Source organism: Pyxicephalus adspersus, chromosome 3 (assembly GCF_032062135.1).
Source record: "Pyxicephalus adspersus chromosome 3, UCB_Pads_2.0, whole genome shotgun sequence".
NCBI classification, from domain to species: domain Eukaryota; kingdom Metazoa; phylum Chordata; class Amphibia; order Anura; family Pyxicephalidae; genus Pyxicephalus; species Pyxicephalus adspersus.
In genome coordinates this window covers 157,428,621-157,447,909 of record NC_092860.1, presented here as the reverse complement: position 1 = coordinate 157,447,909, position 19,289 = coordinate 157,428,621, and the positions used below count along the sequence as shown (strand labels likewise).

The following is a 19,289-nucleotide window of genomic DNA, read 5'->3' as shown; positions in this document are numbered from 1 at the left end:
AGAAACCTACCTTCCTATGTGCAACCCAACCACTTTTGACTCTCGGGGTGGACCGAAAGCAACCGAAAAGCAGTCTCTATATCCACCTTTGCAAACAGCGCCCCTTTTCCATACTTCCTCACCCAGCTATTGTTATTGGCCTCCTTCTTGGGTACCAACCCCCACGGAGACACAAGATCCCCTATAGGGGGACCCGACATACACCCCAGTGTCACCCTGATGGGAGTGACATCCTTTCACTCTGCATGTGTCACCCTTATCCGTTCTTTCTGCGAGTGTCACCCTGATGGGAGAGACATCCTTTCTCTCTGCCTGTGTCACCCTGATGGGAGTGACATCCTTTCACTCTGCGAGTGTCACCCTGATGGGAGTGACATCCTTTCTCTCTGCATGTGTCACCTTGCATTATTGAGTACAGATTCAGTTCATATAGCAGAGTAAATTGTCACTGTGCAAAGGCTAATGCAGCTTATTAATGAGGCGAAGTTCTACTGACTTCAGCAATCCAATCGCATGCAAGCAATAATGATTTTTTGACATTCCTTGCTTGGGATTTGGTGTTATTTGTGTATTTTTATCACAACTTAAGCTAAGAGTAATAGAAAAATGAATAATTCAGCATGATAAGTAAATCATCTCTGTTATGTCCAAACACCATCCAGGTCAATGAGTGCAGCTAATGATTTGTAAGGTGTTACCTCTACAAAGCCATGGTACAGAGCAGCTCCATAAGAACCGTGCTGTGCCAGTTGTCTGCTATGCTGAAGAGAATCCAGGACAGCCAGAGACAGTGTGTTGTGGCGGAGTGCCTGAGATCCCTCCACACCAAGGGAATAGAGCTCCGACAAGCAGCTGTGAAGGCGAATGAAGTTCCCTCTAAGTGGCTGCAAATAGAAGAAAGGAAAATGTCAGTGAAGTATGAAAAGATACGAGATATGAAAAATAACACTGGGGAACACATTTTTTGTTGAATTAGATCTTACACTTGTTTTTTACTAATTTTTTAGAGGTGAATCCAGAAACGACCCCAGTTTTTTTCTATCACATCCAGTTTTTACGATACAAGGTACCCTACATTTTTGTCAAACACATACAAATTTTACATACAATGAAAAAATAATGAGATAATAACTTGAATGTTCTGTTTATTCAAATTTCTTTTTTTCATACAAAGGATTATTGTCACTCTATGACAATTTTTTTTTACAGTAAAACATTTGAAAATAAATCGGGTAAGGAATTAGGACCTGATGTCACATATTTACCCCCATTATTCTTACTAGGAAGGGGAGTAGGCACTGATGTCACATATTTACCCTCATTATTCTTACTAGGAAGAGGAGTAGGCCCTGATGTCACATATTTATCCCCATTATTCTTACTAGGAAGGGGAGTAGGACCTGATGTTAAATATTTACCCCCATTATTCTTACTAGGAATGGGATTAGGACCTGATGTCACATATTTACCCCCATTATTCTTACCAGGAAGGGGAGTGGGACCTGATGTCAGATATTTAACCCCATTATTCTTACTAGGAAGAGGAGTAGGCCCTGATGTCACATATTTACCCCCATTATTCTTACTAAGAATGGGATTAGGACCTGGTGTCACATATTTACCCCCATTATTCTTACCAGGAAGGGGTGTTGACCCTGATGTCACATATTTACCCCCATTATTCTTACCAGGAAGGAGAGTAGGCCCTGATGTCACATATTTTCCCCCATTATTCTTACTAGGAATGGGATTAGGACCTGATGTCACATATTTACCCCCATTATTCTTACTAGGAAGAGGGGTAGACCCTGATGTCAGGGGCCCAGCATATGGATACGTCACGGCCATGGATGGGGCCCAGGATATGGATACGTCACAGCCATTGATGGGGCCCAGGATATGGATATGTCACAGCCATGGATGGGGCCCAAGATATGGATACGTCACAGCCATGGATTGGGCCCAGCATTTGGATACGTCACAGTCATGGATGGGGCCCAGGATATGGATACGTCACAGTCATGGATGGGGCCCAGCATATGGATACGTCACAGCCATGGATGGGGCCTAGGATATGGATGGGGCCCAGCATATGGATACGTCACAGCCATGGATGGGGCCTAGGATATGGATACGTCACAGCCATGGATGGGGCCTAGGATATGGATGGGGCCCAGCATATGGATACGTCACAGCCATGGATGGGGCCCAGCATATGGATACGTCACGGCACCAATTAGTAGTGGCTGCAGCATTGTGATGAGAACACTCAATTATCTTCTGCTGATGGATGTTCCAGATGATATTTACAGATTTCTCTTTCCAATGCGTTTCCTTTTGTTAGAAGTTAGCACAGGTCCTTCTGATACCCCCAGTCATGGCACAATAGCATGCTCATTGGCTCTGCAATCCTTTAAGTAGTAAATCAGTACCTGGCCATGCCTAGTCCCCTGTACCCATACTAATGAGGACTTGTTTAGGATGTCCTATAAGAGTCTATAATTGTACATTGGGTTCTGGGCAGCATTCATAAGCCCAGCCTTCTTCTAGCTGCCCTTTGCACACCTGGCCTCATTTAGCAGTCTTAAATCATCATCTTGTTATTTAGTGATTTCACCCCTTGGGCATTCACCATGCTTGTCCAAACGTTGGCAGAATAGAGATCCGATTAAAGAACCACAGAGAAGGAGGTTGAAACCTGTAATGTAGGATCCCAGGGACAGAATGACCCTTGTGTTTTATGTTCCCAGGGGCAGAATGATCCTTGTGTTTTATGTTCCCAGGGGCAGAATGACTGTGTTATAGGTTCCCAGGGGCAGAATGAACCCCGTATTATAGGTTCCCAGGGGCAGAATGACCGCTGTGTTAAAGGTTCCCATGGGCCGAATAAACCCTGTGTTTTATGTTCCCTGGGGCAGAATGACTCTTGTGTTTTAGGTTCCCAGGGGCAGAATGACCCCTATTTATAGAGTTCTCAGGGGTAGAATGACCCTTGCATTTTAGGTTCCCTGGAGCAGAATGACCATTTTGATTTACGTCCCCAGGGGTAGAATGACTCCTGTGTTTTAGGTTCCAAGGGGTAGAATGTCTCCTGTGATTTAGGTTCCAAGGGGTAGAATGACTCCTGGGATTTAGGTTCCAAGGGGTAGAATGACTCCTGGGATTTAGGTTCCCAGGGGCAGAATGACTCCTGTGTTTTAGGTTCCCAGGGGCTGGATAACCCTTCTGTTTTATGTTCCCAGGGGCAGAATGACCCTTGTGTTGTAGATTCACAGGGGCAGAATGATTCTATGTTTAAGGTTCCCATGGGCCAAATGATGCCTGTGTTATAGGTTCCAAAGGACAGAACAACCCATATTTATAGAGTTCCCAGGGGCAGAATGACCCTTGTGTTTTAGGTTCCCAGGGGCAGAACGACCGCTTTGTTTTATGTTCCCAGGGGGAGAATGACCCTTGTGTTTTATGTTTCCAAGGGCAGAATGACCCTTGTGTTTTATGTTCCCAGGGGCAGAATGAGCCCTGTGTTTTATGTTCCCAGGGGTAGAATCAATCTTTGTGTTATAGATTCCAAGGGGCCGAATGAACCCTTTGTTTTAGGATCTCAGTGGCAAAATGAACCCCGTTTTATAGGTTACCAGGGGCAAAATGGCCCTTGTGTTTAATGTTTCCAAGGGCAGAATGAGCCCTGTGTTTTATGTTTGCATGGGCAGAATAAAGCTTGTTTTATAGGATCCCAGGGGCAGAATGAACCCCGTAATATAGGTTCTCAGGGGTAGAATGATGTGTTTTAGGTTCCAAGGGGCTGAATGACCCTTATGTTTTAGGTTCCCAGGGGCAGAATGACCCCTGTGTTTTAGGTTCCCAGGGGCAGAGAAAACCTTGTTTTAAAGGTTACCAGGGGCAATATGGCCTCTGGATTATAATTTACAGGGGGCCGAATGACCCTGTGTTTTTGGTTCCCAGTGGCTGAATGACCCCTGTGTTTTAATTTCCCAGGGGCGGAAGGACCTCTTCCAGAAGCAGTGATACCCCTGCGCTCCAAATTTCCAGAAGCAGTGATACCCCATGCTCCAGGCTTCCAGAATAAGTGATACCCCTGTGATCCAGGCTTCCAGGAGCAGTGATACCCCTGTGGTCCAGGCTTGCAGAAGCAGTGATACCCCTGTGCTCCAGGCTTGCAGAAGCAGTGATACCCCTGTGCTCCAGGCTTGCAGAAGCAGTGATACCCCTGTGATCCAGGCTTCCAGAAGCAGTGATACCCCTGTGTGGGTTCCCAGATGCAGTGATACCCCTGTGTTGTGGGTTCCCAGATGCAGTGATACCCCTGTGTTGTGGGTTCCCAGATGCAGATCTCCTACATGATGACTCTCTTTGCCTTACAATATGTGCAGCATCTCTGAAGCTGTGGGGTTGGGTTAGACAAGAAATGGAGCTCATGAATATACCTTGGAGGACTGACAACCAGTTATTATAGAATAAAATAGTGTTTCTCGGACCTGGCAAATATATAGAGGCTACTATATTGTATCTAATTATTAGAGATCTGGAAACATTACATGTGTGATATACAGCGTCCTCAAGTGGCAGCATAGTATAGCTCAAAGTGCAAGCTCCTAGGGTTAGAGCCTTCCAGTGATTTCTTTTTCATTATTTCTAATGCCTATTGTGTGACTTCCAAGAGATCTGCTCAATATGTGAGAGTGTATTGCGTTGGGATGGGGAGGGCTCCTCTGTTTATCAGAATGACATTAGTAATCTATACAGGGATTATTGTAGAGGTTTTATACAGTATGAGACTGAAATAGATTGGTTCCTTTGTGGAATGTTGTGTGTCCCCCTACATATAACACATGTGGGTTAGGAGAGGTGTGTTTGGTTAGGTGTGTATGTGGCAGTCTGCACAGCCCCCCTCCACTCACTTCTTGTTTGCTTAAAATCCTGTGGGACAGACAGGGGAAACGTATGAGGACAGAGACATACAGAAAGACCAAGTGGGGAGAGGAGTGGGAGCAGAGGAAGGATTGAGACAGAAAAGAGAGAAAAGAGACTGAAGGGGAAGAGAAAGTGGAGGTGGAAGAGAGACAGCATTGAGAGAAGAGACTGAGCAAGGTGGGAGAGAGAGAAGAGACTGAGTGGGCAGAAGGAAAGAGACAGCAAGAGGGGAGAATTAAGGCAGAGGAGAGTGAGAAGAGACAGAAGATAGAGACCAAGGGGTAAAGAGACGGAGCAGAGAGAGAGAGTAGAGACAGAAGAGATGACCAAGGGGTGAGAGGAGAGAGATCAGAGAAAAGAGAGGAGGAACAGGAAGAAGAAATAAAGGAAGAAACTTCAAAGAAGCAACAAGGAAGGAAAAGAAATACTTTGGTACAAACAATATTGAAGGTAAGGCGATGTGACGGATGGATGGAAAAAAAACTGTGCACATATAACACGTAGTATGTACATATAAAACAGAAAAAAGAAATTGAGACTAAAATATATAGAGAAATAGAGAATGTAATACAGTGAGATGGAGAATGAAATAATGGGAGATCGGGAGTGGAATGCCGGGATATAGTGAGTGGAATACAGGGAGATGGAGGGTGGAATACTAGGAAGATGGAGGGTGGAATACTAGGAAGTGGAATACAGGGAAAACAGGAGTGGAATGCAGGGATATGGAGAGGGGAATACGGGGAGATGAAGAGTGTAACGGAGAGAGATGGCGGGTGGAATACTGCGAGATGGAGGGTGGAATACGGGGAGATGGAGAGTGGAATATGGGAGATAGAGAATGGAATGTGGAGAGATGTCCAGTGTAATACACTCTGAAACCTTTACCCCTCATACTTACTCTTTCTGAAGTTTTATTAATCCTCCGGGTATTCTCATTACTTCCATAAACCCTTTCTGTTAACCCCAACTCTTGACCTCTAGAAGTTATCAATCTTGTAGCCCCTTAATCTCCCTTTAACTCTAATTCTCACACATATTCCTTCTGTAACCCAAAAACTAATACTCCTTGTAACTTTAGCCCGGGCACTTTGAGCCCCCCTCATAACCCCAACTTTCTCACTTATCCTGCTGATGACCCCAGTGCTTACACACATACTTCCCATGACCCTGTACTAGGCCTTTCTGTAACTGTAGTCTACACGCCAAATCTTCTTATTGTAGTATATACTGTATGTTGACTGAAAACCTCACACAAATCTGCTTGTAACCCCAACTCTTAAACTAATCCTCCATGTGACCCTTACATTTGCACTTTCCACACCCTCCTCCTGAAATCACTGCATAAAGTTCCTAGGTCAGTACACCTGTTGTGCCCATTATGAGGGGTCCCTACTTATTCCTGTGGGGAGTTTCTGGATCTGTACACCTGTTGTGCCCATTATGCGGATCCTGTCTTTGACTAAAATATCCATTTGATATGATCCATTGAAGGGCCCAGGGTTCTGGAAACATTTGAAACGAGGAGCTAATGAAGTAGATTGGTAGGAAGATATAGGCCATACCTTAGGGAAGCCAGTACAGTGAGACATTTGTAAGTACAATTAACTTATTGTCGATATTTTCTAGGGAGTGCGTTCAGAACTGGAAGCAGTGTGGAACAATAGATGATCCCTAGAGATCCTACCTCCTGCTAGGTTTTCAGTAAGTTTGGCTTTGATCATCTTTAAATTGTGCATTCTTATGGTTGTATTATTCAATCACCCACTGATATTGTACACTACAAATGTTCCAGCTAAATCCTTATCAGTCACCTGTATAGACAAGTGACCAGTCTGTAATGTGGAGCTGATGTTGCTGCTGATTGGTTATAAAGGGCACCTTATCGTATATTATGGAAAGGCCATGTAAGCATCTATGCTGTAGTTTCCCAGGATGGAGATGGAGGTAAAAGGTTTATTCAATGGCCTTTGTTTTCAAGTTGTTTTAAACAGTTGATCACCCGAACAAAAAATAATTCACACCGAGGGACGATCAGCAACAGCGAGCTGAGATGATCATGAGGTAGTGACAACACAGAGTCTAAAGACAAATAACACAAACATGTCAGGAGTTCTCTGAAATTGTGTGGTTACCCATGTTGGGTTTTTGGTAAAACACAAAATAATTTAGTGAACCCATATGTAGCTGGAGTGAAAAACTAAGAAGGAGCTTTTACCAAACACATCATCCAGTTTTTAAGCCCAGCCATTCACTGAGCTTGTACATTCAGAAGACCCATCACAAGCAAGGTATCTTGGGAAATGCAAAAACAACCTCTAAGTACTAAAGCCGAGGAATGGCTAAGATTGATTTCTTGAGCCCCAAGTTGACCTCCATGAACTATTGCAATTAGGGTTTCTTCTGGTTGCCCTATTCTTGTTCACTTTATGGACCACCCTCCACTTTGGGGGGCCACCTAGACAGATGCTACCAGGGATGGAGTCTTATCTGTGTCATATCTGTGTGTGTCTGATCCCTGTCTTCCTCTGATGTCATCAACTCATTTATCATTCAGAAATATTTCAAAATGTTCAACTTGTGCCGTTGATAATCCTCATTGTAGATCTGTTGACTCCTTCCTGATACACCTTGGTTATACTTCTATGTAATCAGTGGATTAACTATACAGGGAATGAGGACCGGGTTGGAGAACTTTGCAGGGTGTGGGGACAATAGTGTGGAGGGACTCTTCAGGGTTAGAGGACCGGGTTGAAGGGACTATGCAGGGTTAGAGGAGAAGGCTGTGAAGGGACTATGCAGGGTTAGAGGAGAAGGCTGTGAAGGGACTATACAGGGTATGAGGACAGGTTTGAAGGGACTAGGTACAGTGTGAGGACAGGGCTGTTGAGGGACTTTACAGGGAATGAGGACAGGGTTGGAGGGACTTTGCAGGATATAACAACAATATTGTGGAGGGACTTTGCAGGGTGTGAGGACAGGGAAGTGGATGGACCATGCAAGGTAAGGGGACACGGCTGTGGCGGGACTATGCAGGGTATAAGGACAGGGTTTTAGGGACTATGCAGGGTGTCAGGACAATACTATGAATGGACCTTTCAGGGTATGAGGACAAGGTTGTGGAGGGGCTATACAGCATATGAGGACAAGGTTGAGGAAGGACTTTACAGGGTATGAGGACAGGGCTGGAGGGACTTTGCAGGGTATGAGGACAGGGTTGGAGGGACTTTGCAGGGTATAAGGACAATACTGTGGAGGGACTATGCAGGGTGTGAGGACAGGGTTTAAGGGAGTATGCAGGGTGTGAGGATAGGGCTGTGGAGGGACTTTGCCGGGTATGAGGACATTACTGTGGAGGGACTTTTCAGGGTTAGAGGACAGGGTTGAAGAGACTTTGCAGGGTGTGAGGACAGGGCTGTGGAGGCACTATGCAGGGTATGAGGACAGGGTCGTGGATGGACTATGCAGGGTTAGAGGAGAAGGCTGTGTTTGCAGGGTGTGAGGACAGGGCTGTGGAGGCACTATGCAGGGTATGAGGACAGGGTCGTGGATGGACTATGCAGGGTTAGAGGAGAAGGCTGTGGAGGGACTATACAGAGTATGAAGACAGGTTTAAAGGGACTATGCACAGTGTGAGGACAGGGCTGTTGAGGGACTTTACAGGAAATGAGGACACTGTTGGAGGGACTTTGCAGGGTATAATGAGAATACTGTGGAGGGACTTTGCAGGGTGTGAGGACAGGGTTTAAGGAACTATGCAGGGTATGAGGACAGGGAAGTGGATGGACTATGCAAGGTAAGGGGACACAGCTGTGGAGGGACTATCCAGGGTATAAGGACAGGGTTTCAGGGACTATGCAGGATTTGAGGACAATACTATGGAGGGACTCTTCAGGGTATGAGGACAGGGTTGTGGAGGGACTATACAGGGTATGAGGACAGGGTTGAATTAGCTATGTAGGGTATGAGTACAGGATTGAAGGACCTATGTAGGGTATGAGGACAGGCTTGAAGATACTATGCAGGGTATAAGGACAGGAGGACAGGGTTGAAGGAGCTATGTAGGGTATGAGGACAGGGTTGAAGGAGCTATGTAGGGTATGAGGACAGGGTTGAAGGAGCTATGTAGGGTATGAGGACAGGGTTGAAGGAGCTATGTAGGGTATAAGGACAGGGTTGAAAGAACTATGTAGGGTATGAGGACAGGGTTGAAGGAGCTATGTAGGGTATAAGGACAGGGTTGAAGAGACTATTTAGGGTATGTCGACAGGGTTGAAAGAGCTATGCAGGGTATAGGGGGAGGAATAAAGGGACTATGCATGCTATGAGGACAGGGTTGAAGGGTTTATGCGGGTTATAAGTACAGGGTTGAAGGAGCTATGCAGGGTATGAGGACAGAGAACTTAAAGGTGTTTTTGTATCCTAAAGGATAACATTAGTGATGGAGGAAGCACATTAGTGATGAAAGTGTGCCTACTCACAGGAAGTCACCTGATATACAACTATGAAGATACGGAACACAAATGCCTAGGCACAGGATGTGGCCTGATGTGCAGATATGAGGATACAACAGGAAGTCTATGGAGAAGTATTCATAGTGGTGGGATTTGGTGGGATTGTCCCTCTATCTCACACAGGTGTCCCTCTGATTAATTGAATGTTTCCCTAATCACATCTCTTAGATATTGGGCACATTTATTCCTTATGGTCTGTGACGTTGGGGTCATGGCAGAGACTTATCTATTAGATGCTGTCTCTCATACATTACAGGACAGCTCAGTATATGTCTCTAGATAATAAATCTTGTGCAGGAATGTACAGGAGGAACAGATATTGCTGATGTGTTAGACATCTGGGGATCAGAGACTTGCTCGTATGGATCTTCTACCCATCTCCTGATACAATCCTATAGAGAATGTTGTATCAGAATTAATGAAGATTTCTACTACTGAACCTAACATGTTCTTATCTCATTTCTGGATCTGGATATTAATGTCCATGTTGCCAGATCTGGATGACTTGATGGCATTAGGCATCAGAGAGGGGTTTGGTGATAAACCAATGGGTGGAGTTTAAAGCACATACAGAAATTTGTACATTCCCCGGTATTACACATCTGTGTAACAGAAACTTCATGCTGTCGTGCCAAATGCCACAACCCCATTGCTAACTGCGATCAGATGTGGTAATGTTACACACAATCAGATCCATATAATGAAAAGAAAGATTATGTGCATATAAAATGATGATCTCAGCATTCTATCAATATGTTCATTGAAACAATTCCAACTCCTAAGATTTGAGATAAATATTGCCTGATTCATACATAGGAGGTGGGGGACTCCCACAATTCAGTGGCGTGTGTTCCTCATCTGTGTACAGCTGTGGCAGAGGAAAATCTTCTTCCATTGCAAGCATTCAGCTCCACAAAAGTAAATAATCCTCCATGTCATGACTTTGGGACTCTGCCTGGTTCCTCATGGAATTTAGGTCATGGAATGTGAACAGTGAGCATTTACCACACTTGAATAAACAGTGGGGAACTTATTATCCAATGAATGGCTCATCTATACTGCCTGCCCGGCACAGAATGGAAAATCCAGCAGCCAGAATCAAATTTCTTCCACTGCCGTTTCTGGCTAAACAACTTCCGCCTGCTCATTACTGGCTCACAAAACTTTTCTGTTCCTGCAAATGGGCTGCAACTCCTGCCACATGGTGACCCCGGGGACACTTCTCTAGCTAAAACACCTACCAACATTCCTGCCACAACTTCTCTAGCTAAAACACCTACCAACATTCCTGCCACATGGTGACCCCGGGGACACTTCTCTAGCTAAAACACCTACCAACATTCCTGCCACATGGTGACCCCGGGGACACCTCTCTACCAAAGAGACCTACCAACATTCCTACCACATGGTGACCTTGGGGACACTTCTTTATCAAAGGGACCTTCGAACTTTCCTGACCCCAGGGACTCTATCTAAGCGACCTTCCAACATACCTGCCACATGGTGGCCCTGGGGACACATCTCCATCTAAGAGACCTACCAACATTCCTGCCATAAGTTGACTCCGGGGACACTTCTCTATCAAAGGGACCAACCTACATTCCTGCCACATGGTGGCCCCGGGGACACTTCTCTGTCTAGGAGACCTACCAACCTTCCTGTCACATGGTGACCCAGGGGACTCTTCACTATCTAAGCGACCTTACAACATTCCTGCCACATTGTGACCCCGGGGACACCTCTCTACCAAAGAGACCTACCAACATTCCTACCACATGGTGACCCCAGGGACACTTCTCGATCAAAGAGACCTACCAACATTCCTTCTACGTTGTGACCCTTAGGACACATCTTTATCCAAAATACATACCAACATTCCTCCCACATGGTGACCCCGGGGACACATCTTTATCTAAATCACCCACTAATATTCCTGCCTCATGGTGACCCCAGGCACACCTCTCTATCAAAGAGACCTACCAACATTCCTTCTACATTGTGACCCTTAGGACACATCTTTTTCCATAATACATACCAACATTCCCACCACATGGTGACCCCGGGGACACATCTTTATCTAAAACACCCACTAACATTCCCACCACATGGTGACCCCGGGGACACATCTGCTTTGTGAGGACTCCGTTCCGTTCTATCTATATTATGTCATGTGATAATATGCAGACCTGATCACTAGCAGTGTGATGTCTGTAGCTATAAATGTATTTCTCTCAATTTCCTGAAATGATTTTTGGTTTAAGTGATTAAAATTCTTGAATTCCTGGAATTCTTTCCTTGCTGGAACTAAGCTCTGTGGAAACATTGCGTTCTCAATTGGCTCGAGCAGCACACAGTGTACTATGGCCATGTTCATATAATAAATCCAACATGTAGGTTACATGTATAAGATGTGTGATATACATGTGTCCCGTACAACATGCATCATATACGCATGAACACATAGTAACATGCCACCCAGACTTTCCTGGTGAATTCTGACTCACCATCCAATAAAGACCTATTGAGAGAATTATCTGCCCCTCTGTATTGTAATGCATAAATATTTATTGGGGGAATCAGACTGAACATAATGTGATGACACTAATTATATATAGTGTGACATTCATTATAAATATCCTGAACATATTACAACATTTACTGACAGTTTTCTTTTTTAAGGTGAGAGACCGCACTAACTGTGATTTGTCATCATGCCTAGAAATTGCCTTAATGATCCAGACAGTTTCTGTTACGTGTGCAGTTCACTCACGACAAAAGCACAACGTCACCAAAATACAACACAACTTATTAAGATGTAAATTATATTTCGGCTGTCCACTTGGTGACCGGGATAAATCTTGGGCTCTACATGTCATCTGTACCAGTTGTTCCAACTGACTGCGTGACCGGCTAAATCGGTGTAAAGCAGCAATGCCATTGGCAATCCCCATGTGTGGAGAGAAGCGCGAGACCATCTAATCGACTGCTATTTTTACTGCGTCAACAAAAGTGGATTCTCAGGTAAAACTAAGCACATAATTGTATATCCCTTCCTGCTAGAAAAGTAGCGTGATCCGCGGATTTAGCGGTTTAATCTTGTATCCCCGATCTTGGAGAATCGTACTGGGAAGCTTTCTAGTTGGGTCCATCCTCGAAATCTGAGCGTCCCGCGGCGCCACAGACTTCATCCCGCGGCGCGGCCTCTAGATCTAAGATGGCGTCGGCCCCTTCTCCTCCGGCGTCTTCCACGTCTTCACCAGTGCTCCATTCTGAAGATAGTATGGATACCGTGGCTACCATCCCAAGTGAGACTACCCCAACTGAGGACTCTGTTTTTCTGCAAAAAATGAGAACCATGATCCGTGAAGAACTGTCCCAGGCTATACACTCTATAGTGTCGGAACTGCGATGAGGTATCCGTGAAATCGGCCTACGCACTGACACATTGGAAACCAGAATGGATGATGCCACCACAGTTCCAGAAAGTTTGGATCAAGATGTGGATGCAGCACAAAAATAAATCTTATTTTTGAAAGATCAATTAGAAGATTACGAGAATCGATCACGACGCAGCAACTTACGTATTAGAGGTATTCCTGAAACTGCACTAGACTTACAAGAATATGTTACAGCAATGTTTAAAGACCTAGCACCTGAACTCTCATTGGAAAGATTAGAATTGGACAGGATCCACCGTTCCCTAGGCCCGAAGAAAGCGAACGGTCCGCCCCGCGACATAGTAGTGAAGTTTCATTACTTCCGAACCAAAGATGCCCTTTTATTGAAAGCCCGGAATAGCCCCAGCCTACAGTTTCAAGGCATTAAATATGGTCTATTTGCTGATTTACCCTCTTCTACCCTTGCTAAACGAAGGGCCCTTAAACCCTTTCTGCACACCTTGTCGGCTAATGGAATCCGCTATCGCTGGGGCTACCCCTTTAAATTGCTATTTCAGACACAAGGAGGCCAATTTCAGTTCTCCACTCCTGAAGAAGCCCAGACCTGCCTTTTACAGTTGGGTCTTCATCATACATCTGCTCTACCTGTGTCCTCTAGTCAACAGAACCCAGATGTTTCATTTGCGGCTTCATCTAATACCTCTGATATGCCTAGCTGGAGCCTTGTACATCGCACTCAAACAATTGCTCGCCTGGCTTCTCAAGTCTTCATAACCAACTCTCCAAGATAAGAGACATTTTCTTTCCCCCTTCCTTTTTTTTTTTTTTTCTTCCCCCCCTTCTGCGGTCACATTTTTCTCTACTTTTTTTTTTTTTGGCCTGGATGTTAGATGCATGTCGCACAACCGGATCTTCACGACTCCTCAGGCCTTGACTGGGAGTTTAGGAGATCCCAACCGTTTGATGTTAAGGATCCCTGGAGCCTTGTTTGCTCCCGGATCCCTTTTCTTTATATACCCGATTATGGGTATTTCTTCTATGTTTTTAGTAGTTTGTTTCTTTCTTATATTTTCTCTTAGTTTATTGTTTGTTTTTGTACTCGATTGCCAATACTTGAATCTTTTGCACAATACCAGATTTCTAAATGTCAGAGCATTTCTGCGTACACATATGTTATGTCTTTGCAAATAATGTCACTTAATGTCAAGGGTCTGAACTCGCCCTCTAAAAGGAAAATTGTGTTTAACTACTGCCATTCCTCACGAATTGATTCATTCATTTTTCAACGTCCTCAACTCCAAAGTTTATACATACCCAATACCCTCAGGTCTTCCATGCTTCAGCTGCCCCGAAGCATAGGGGAGTACTTATAGCTTTGCATAGGTCCGCATCATTTACTTGCACTCACCAAGTGTCAGATCCGGAGGGTCGTTACCTGATTTTTTGTGGTACCCTGCAAAATGCTGAAGTTACTTTGGTGGCTTACTACGCCCCAAACTCCCCTCAGGTATCCTTTTTTCGCAATATGTTAGAGGAGACTCGGTCTTGCATGAAGGGAACTCTGATTGGCTGTGGTGACTCTAATATAGTATTTAACAATAATTTAGATAAAAGTGCCAAAACTTCTTCTCCTTTCTCTTCTGAGAGTAAGGCAATCCAGGAATGCTTTCTGAGTCTGGGCTTAATTGATGCTTGGCTAGAACTTCATCCTACATCTCGCGATTACACGTTTTACTCGGCACCGCATAACTCTTATTCTAGAATTGATCACATATGGACCCCTAGAACTTTATTACCAGCTATACTTAAAGTTAGTATACTTTCAGTACCATGGACTGACCATGACCCAGTAGTACTTCATTGTTCTTCCCTAGTGACCAAGCCCTCTGCCAGACAGTGGTCAATTAATGACTCATTATTAACGTGTCCAAAAACACTACAAAAATTGACTGCCTTGACCACAGAATATTTTTGCCTGAATACGGGTTCGGTCTCAAATCCCTCGTTGCTTTGGGAAGCATACAAGGCAGTTATTCGAGGTCATCTTATTCAGTTATCAGCTATTAAAAATAAACAGCGCACAATGGCCCAGACTCGGTTGGAATCGGATTATTCTAGACAAACTTAGCTACACAAGATTGATCCCTCTTTGGGAAATTTAATTGCGTTGAGAAAAACTCGTACTGAACTCAACCTTATTTTATCTAATCAAGCAGCTTACCAAATGCAACGGACTAAACATAAGTTTTACCATTGTGGTAATAAGCCAGGTACAATGCTTGCTAAAAGATTACGAGTTCCGTCACTGCAGCAGACTCCGATTTCCCTTCGTACAGCCACTAAATATTTAACTAGTAATCCCCTTGATATTGTCCGGGAGTTTAGGGATCAATTATTGGGTCTCTATTCAGCGCCTGCGCTGGTGGACACATGTGGAGCTGACCGTTTCTTTGCTAATATTATTTACCAAAAATTAATGGCACAGATATGGAGAATCTACAGAAAGACATTTTAATCTCAGAAATTATTTTGGCTATTAAATCCTTAAAACTCGGCAAAAGCCCAGGCCCTGATCGATTCTCCCCGATGTTTTACAAAAAAATGTCGGCGGTTATAGCACCTCATTTGCAAGTTATGTTTAATGATCTAAAGCAGGGGCGAGTCTTCCCATCAGAGTCCTTAAGAGCATCTATTGCCATGATTCCTAAGCCGTCGACCGACCACACATCTTGGGCTAATTATCGCCCTATTTCACTCCTTAATATAGATGTGAAAATATTAGCCAGTATACCAGCTAAACGAATAAATGTTTTTTTGTCTAAGCTTTTACATGGAGACCAAGTGGGCTTTGTCCCACAACTTCAAGCGGGAGATAATGTTCGCAGAGCTCTTCAACTATTATATTTGTCAAAATCTAAAACAATTGAATGTATGATGTTGTCATTGGATGTGAAAAAGGCCTTCGACTCTATATCATGGCAGTATCTGTTCTATGCTTTAACCAAATGGGGGTTCGGTCCGCACTTTCTGCATTGGATAGAAGCATTGTATGCTACACCTGCTTCAGTGAAGTACATGGGCTATAATTCCACCCCGTTTCCAATTTTGAGGGGGACGAGACAAGGCTGCCCTCTTTCGCCCATATTGTTCATTTTAGCACTAGAACCGTTGGCAGTAGCCATCCGCTCAAACCATAATATTACCGGAATTACAGTATTAAATACAACGCACAAAATTATGTTGTTTGCAGATGATATTCTGTTAACATTAACAGCTCCCATTACGACTTTGCCCAATTTGCATGTTCTCCTGTCTCAATTTTCAGAGATTTCAGGATTGATCATTAACAATGAAAAATCAAAAGCCCTAAATGTCTCTTTGCCATCATTGGTGGTTAATACACTCCAACCTTACTTTGCTTATAAATGGATGGAAGTTGTTCCCTACCTAGGTATAAAACTCACATCTCAATTGTCATCAATCTATCAAGTTAACTATCCACCTTTGTTCCGTGAGCTCTCTATATTACGTTCCAAGTGGCAGTCTTTACCATTGTCCTGGATTGGCAGAATTCATGCTATAAAAATGACCTATCTCCCGAAACTATTATATATGTTTCGCACCCTCCCAATCCCAGTTCCTGCACAGGTACTTCGAGAAGAGCAAAGAAAGGTATTGAGATTTATCTGGGACCCAGGGAAATCACGAGTATCAGATAAACTACTGTGTAGGCACAGGTTGAAAGGGGTCTTTCGGTCCCCAACCTCAGTAAATACATGCAGGCAGCACAACTGGCTTCTTTGGTGGCACTTCACCGCTTCCAAGATCCCAAAATTTGGGTTCAATTATATGCAGGGGAACTACCTACGGTACAATTACATAATCTTCTATGGTTACCTCTTGCAGACCGCCCTTTGGTGTCTGACCCCACGCTTTCCTATGCCCTAGGAACTTGGACAGAGTGAAAATTACAGCTGGTATGATGTCTAAGCATACGCCACTAATTGGTATAATAAATTGTCCTAGTTTTGTGCCAGCCTACGAGAACCCTAGTGCCTTTCGCTGGTGGACTGGGAGACCTGTGCGCTATGTATATGATTTGTTCTCGCTTACCGGGATCAGGTCCTTTGCATATCTACAGGAGAACTGGAAGCTACCATCATCCGAGCTCTTTAGGTGTATACAGATCAGGCATTTCTTAAGCAGCTTAACTAATAATATATCAGACTCGCCACTAAGGCTAACCAGTTTTGAAGCTTGCTGTTATCGTGGTTCTGGTTCCGCAGGTCTAGTGTCCTTGATTTACGCCCTCCATCTTATGTTACTAAATGGGAGAAAGAACTGGGTACTAAACTCGATGTGGAAGAGTGTCAGATGATATGGAAGAATGTGGCACAGTGTTCACCCAATGTAGTCATGCAAGAGAACGCTTATAAAGTTTTATTTAGGTGGTATTTGACACCGGACAGAATTACCAAATTTACACAAGGGAGTAATCCACACTGTTTTCGAGGTTGCCAAATCCTTGGCAATTTTTATCATATCTGGTGGGATTGTCCGGTAGTTAAAAGACTGTGGATTAGAGTTTTCAATTATGTCCGCTCAGTTCTGCATGTGTCCATCAGGAGAGACCCCTGGTCAGCGCTATTACATAGGTTTGGCTCTAATTTGTCCAGAAATCACTGTAAACTGATTTCCTTTATTTTTCTGGCTACTCGTCAGGTGATAGCAGCTGCTTGGCGGAAGCCTACCTTAAGTTTCCAAGCAGTGCTGTCAAGATTGACAGACACTATGGTTCTATGGCACTATGGTAGAAAAGATGTCTGCCGTAGCCGGTGATCAATGTGTGGCCCTGATACATATTACATACATAAGTCATTACCCCCATCCCCCCATGTGTGGCCCTGATACGTATTACATACATAAGTCATTGCTGATTGTTGGAGACATTCCTGCCATCTGCCTATAAGGTGACTTTGCTCGACGTACTGATTATCTGTATATAATACGTGTGATATGAAGCGTGATTAGTGCTTCGGGTGAATAACATGTTTGTATTGTGTCTTTGTGCACAGGTCCGGTATCATGTCTGTTCTATTAATAAGTCTTTGGCTGCTCTGTACATTATCAGCAATAGTACCTGGTTGGACCCAACAGACAACGGCGCCCACCAGCAGCCCCAATGTAAGCAGTGGCCTAAAATTCCGCCTGGCTGGATTTCCTCGCAAGCACAATGAAGGGCGGATAGAAGTTTTCTATAACCATGAATGGGGTACAATATGTGATGATGACTTCAGCATGGAGAATGCCCATATACTTTGCCGCCATCTTGGATTTACAGAAGCTACTGGATGGACACACAGTGCCAAGTATGGAAAAGGAATAGGTAAGATCTTATCTAATAATATTATTCTATGGGAACTTTTCATCAATAATTGCATTCGTTATATCTGCTATGGGTGCTGCAGGGTGCATGAACCTCCCATATGGTAATAACATAATTGTTTTCTGCTAGGGCGTATCTGGCTGGACAATGTCATCTGCTCTGGAAGTGAGAAAAGTATTACAGACTGTAAGTCTCGGGGATGGGGAAACAGTGACTGCACCCACGAAGAAGATGCCGGGGTGGTTTGCAAGGATGAGAGGATTCCGGGATACGTGGAGCCCAACACTATTGAGGTAAGGAAAATATTCCATCACCATCTAACATGTGAGAGTGAAGCATCCCCCAGGGTGGCTATAAGACCTAAACTATGCTCCTCCCTCTGAGGGGTAACACAGACAGAGGGCCGGTATGACTTCCCATGGAGAGGTGACAGAAAAACGGGAGACATACCCCATAGGGAGACAATAGCATACCTGATACCTGTACCATGATTAACATTCTGTGTTACAGACAGAACAGAGACAGGTGGAAGAGGTGCGTCTGCGGCCAGTGATTACAAATGCCAAAAACCGACTTCCAATTCATGAGGGAATTTTAGAGATCAAATACAGGAATACCTGGGAACAGGTGTGTGACATCGGCTGGACTCCGAAAAATAGCCATGTGGTCTGTGGAATGCTGGGCTTCCCCTCCGAGAAGAAATTCAACAAAAACTTCTACAAGTAAGGCTGCATGAATGATGTGACCCCTGTCTAGTCATAGAGTAATATTCATTATAACGTGTAAGTGGCATGCTTAGAAAACATTCCGGGTACTTTGACATACCAGGAAGTTGTGACGATCACATAGCACTATAGCTTGAGAAATGTGGAGTGCCGAGGATGAAACAAATTAAGTTATTAAAATGGGAGACAGTAGATTCTGGTGAATGTTGGTTGGACTGTACATGGGACAAAGACAATTCATTCAGGAATGTTGCTGGATAGGAAACAAAATGGACACAAAAAGACTTTCTAAAAGGAGGAATAGGAAGGGGGAACATTAAAATATGATCTGAGG

General features: G+C 44.2%; 1 protein-coding gene across 1 annotated transcript in view; it reads left to right on the top strand.

Moving 5' to 3' along the window:
* Nucleotides 1–4,709: 4,709 nt before the first annotated feature.
* The window catches only part of LOXL3 (lysyl oxidase like 3), a gene marked incomplete at its 3' end in the record, with an annotated part of 47,638 nt that continues 33,058 nt past the window's right edge, over nt 4,710–19,289 (top strand). Inside the window, 5 exon segments of the mRNA XM_072406778.1 lie at nt 4,710–5,382; nt 6,562–6,636; nt 17,920–18,230; nt 18,360–18,523; nt 18,741–18,952. Coding sequence (XP_072262879.1) covers nt 17,930–18,230; nt 18,360–18,523; nt 18,741–18,952 — 677 coding nt within the window.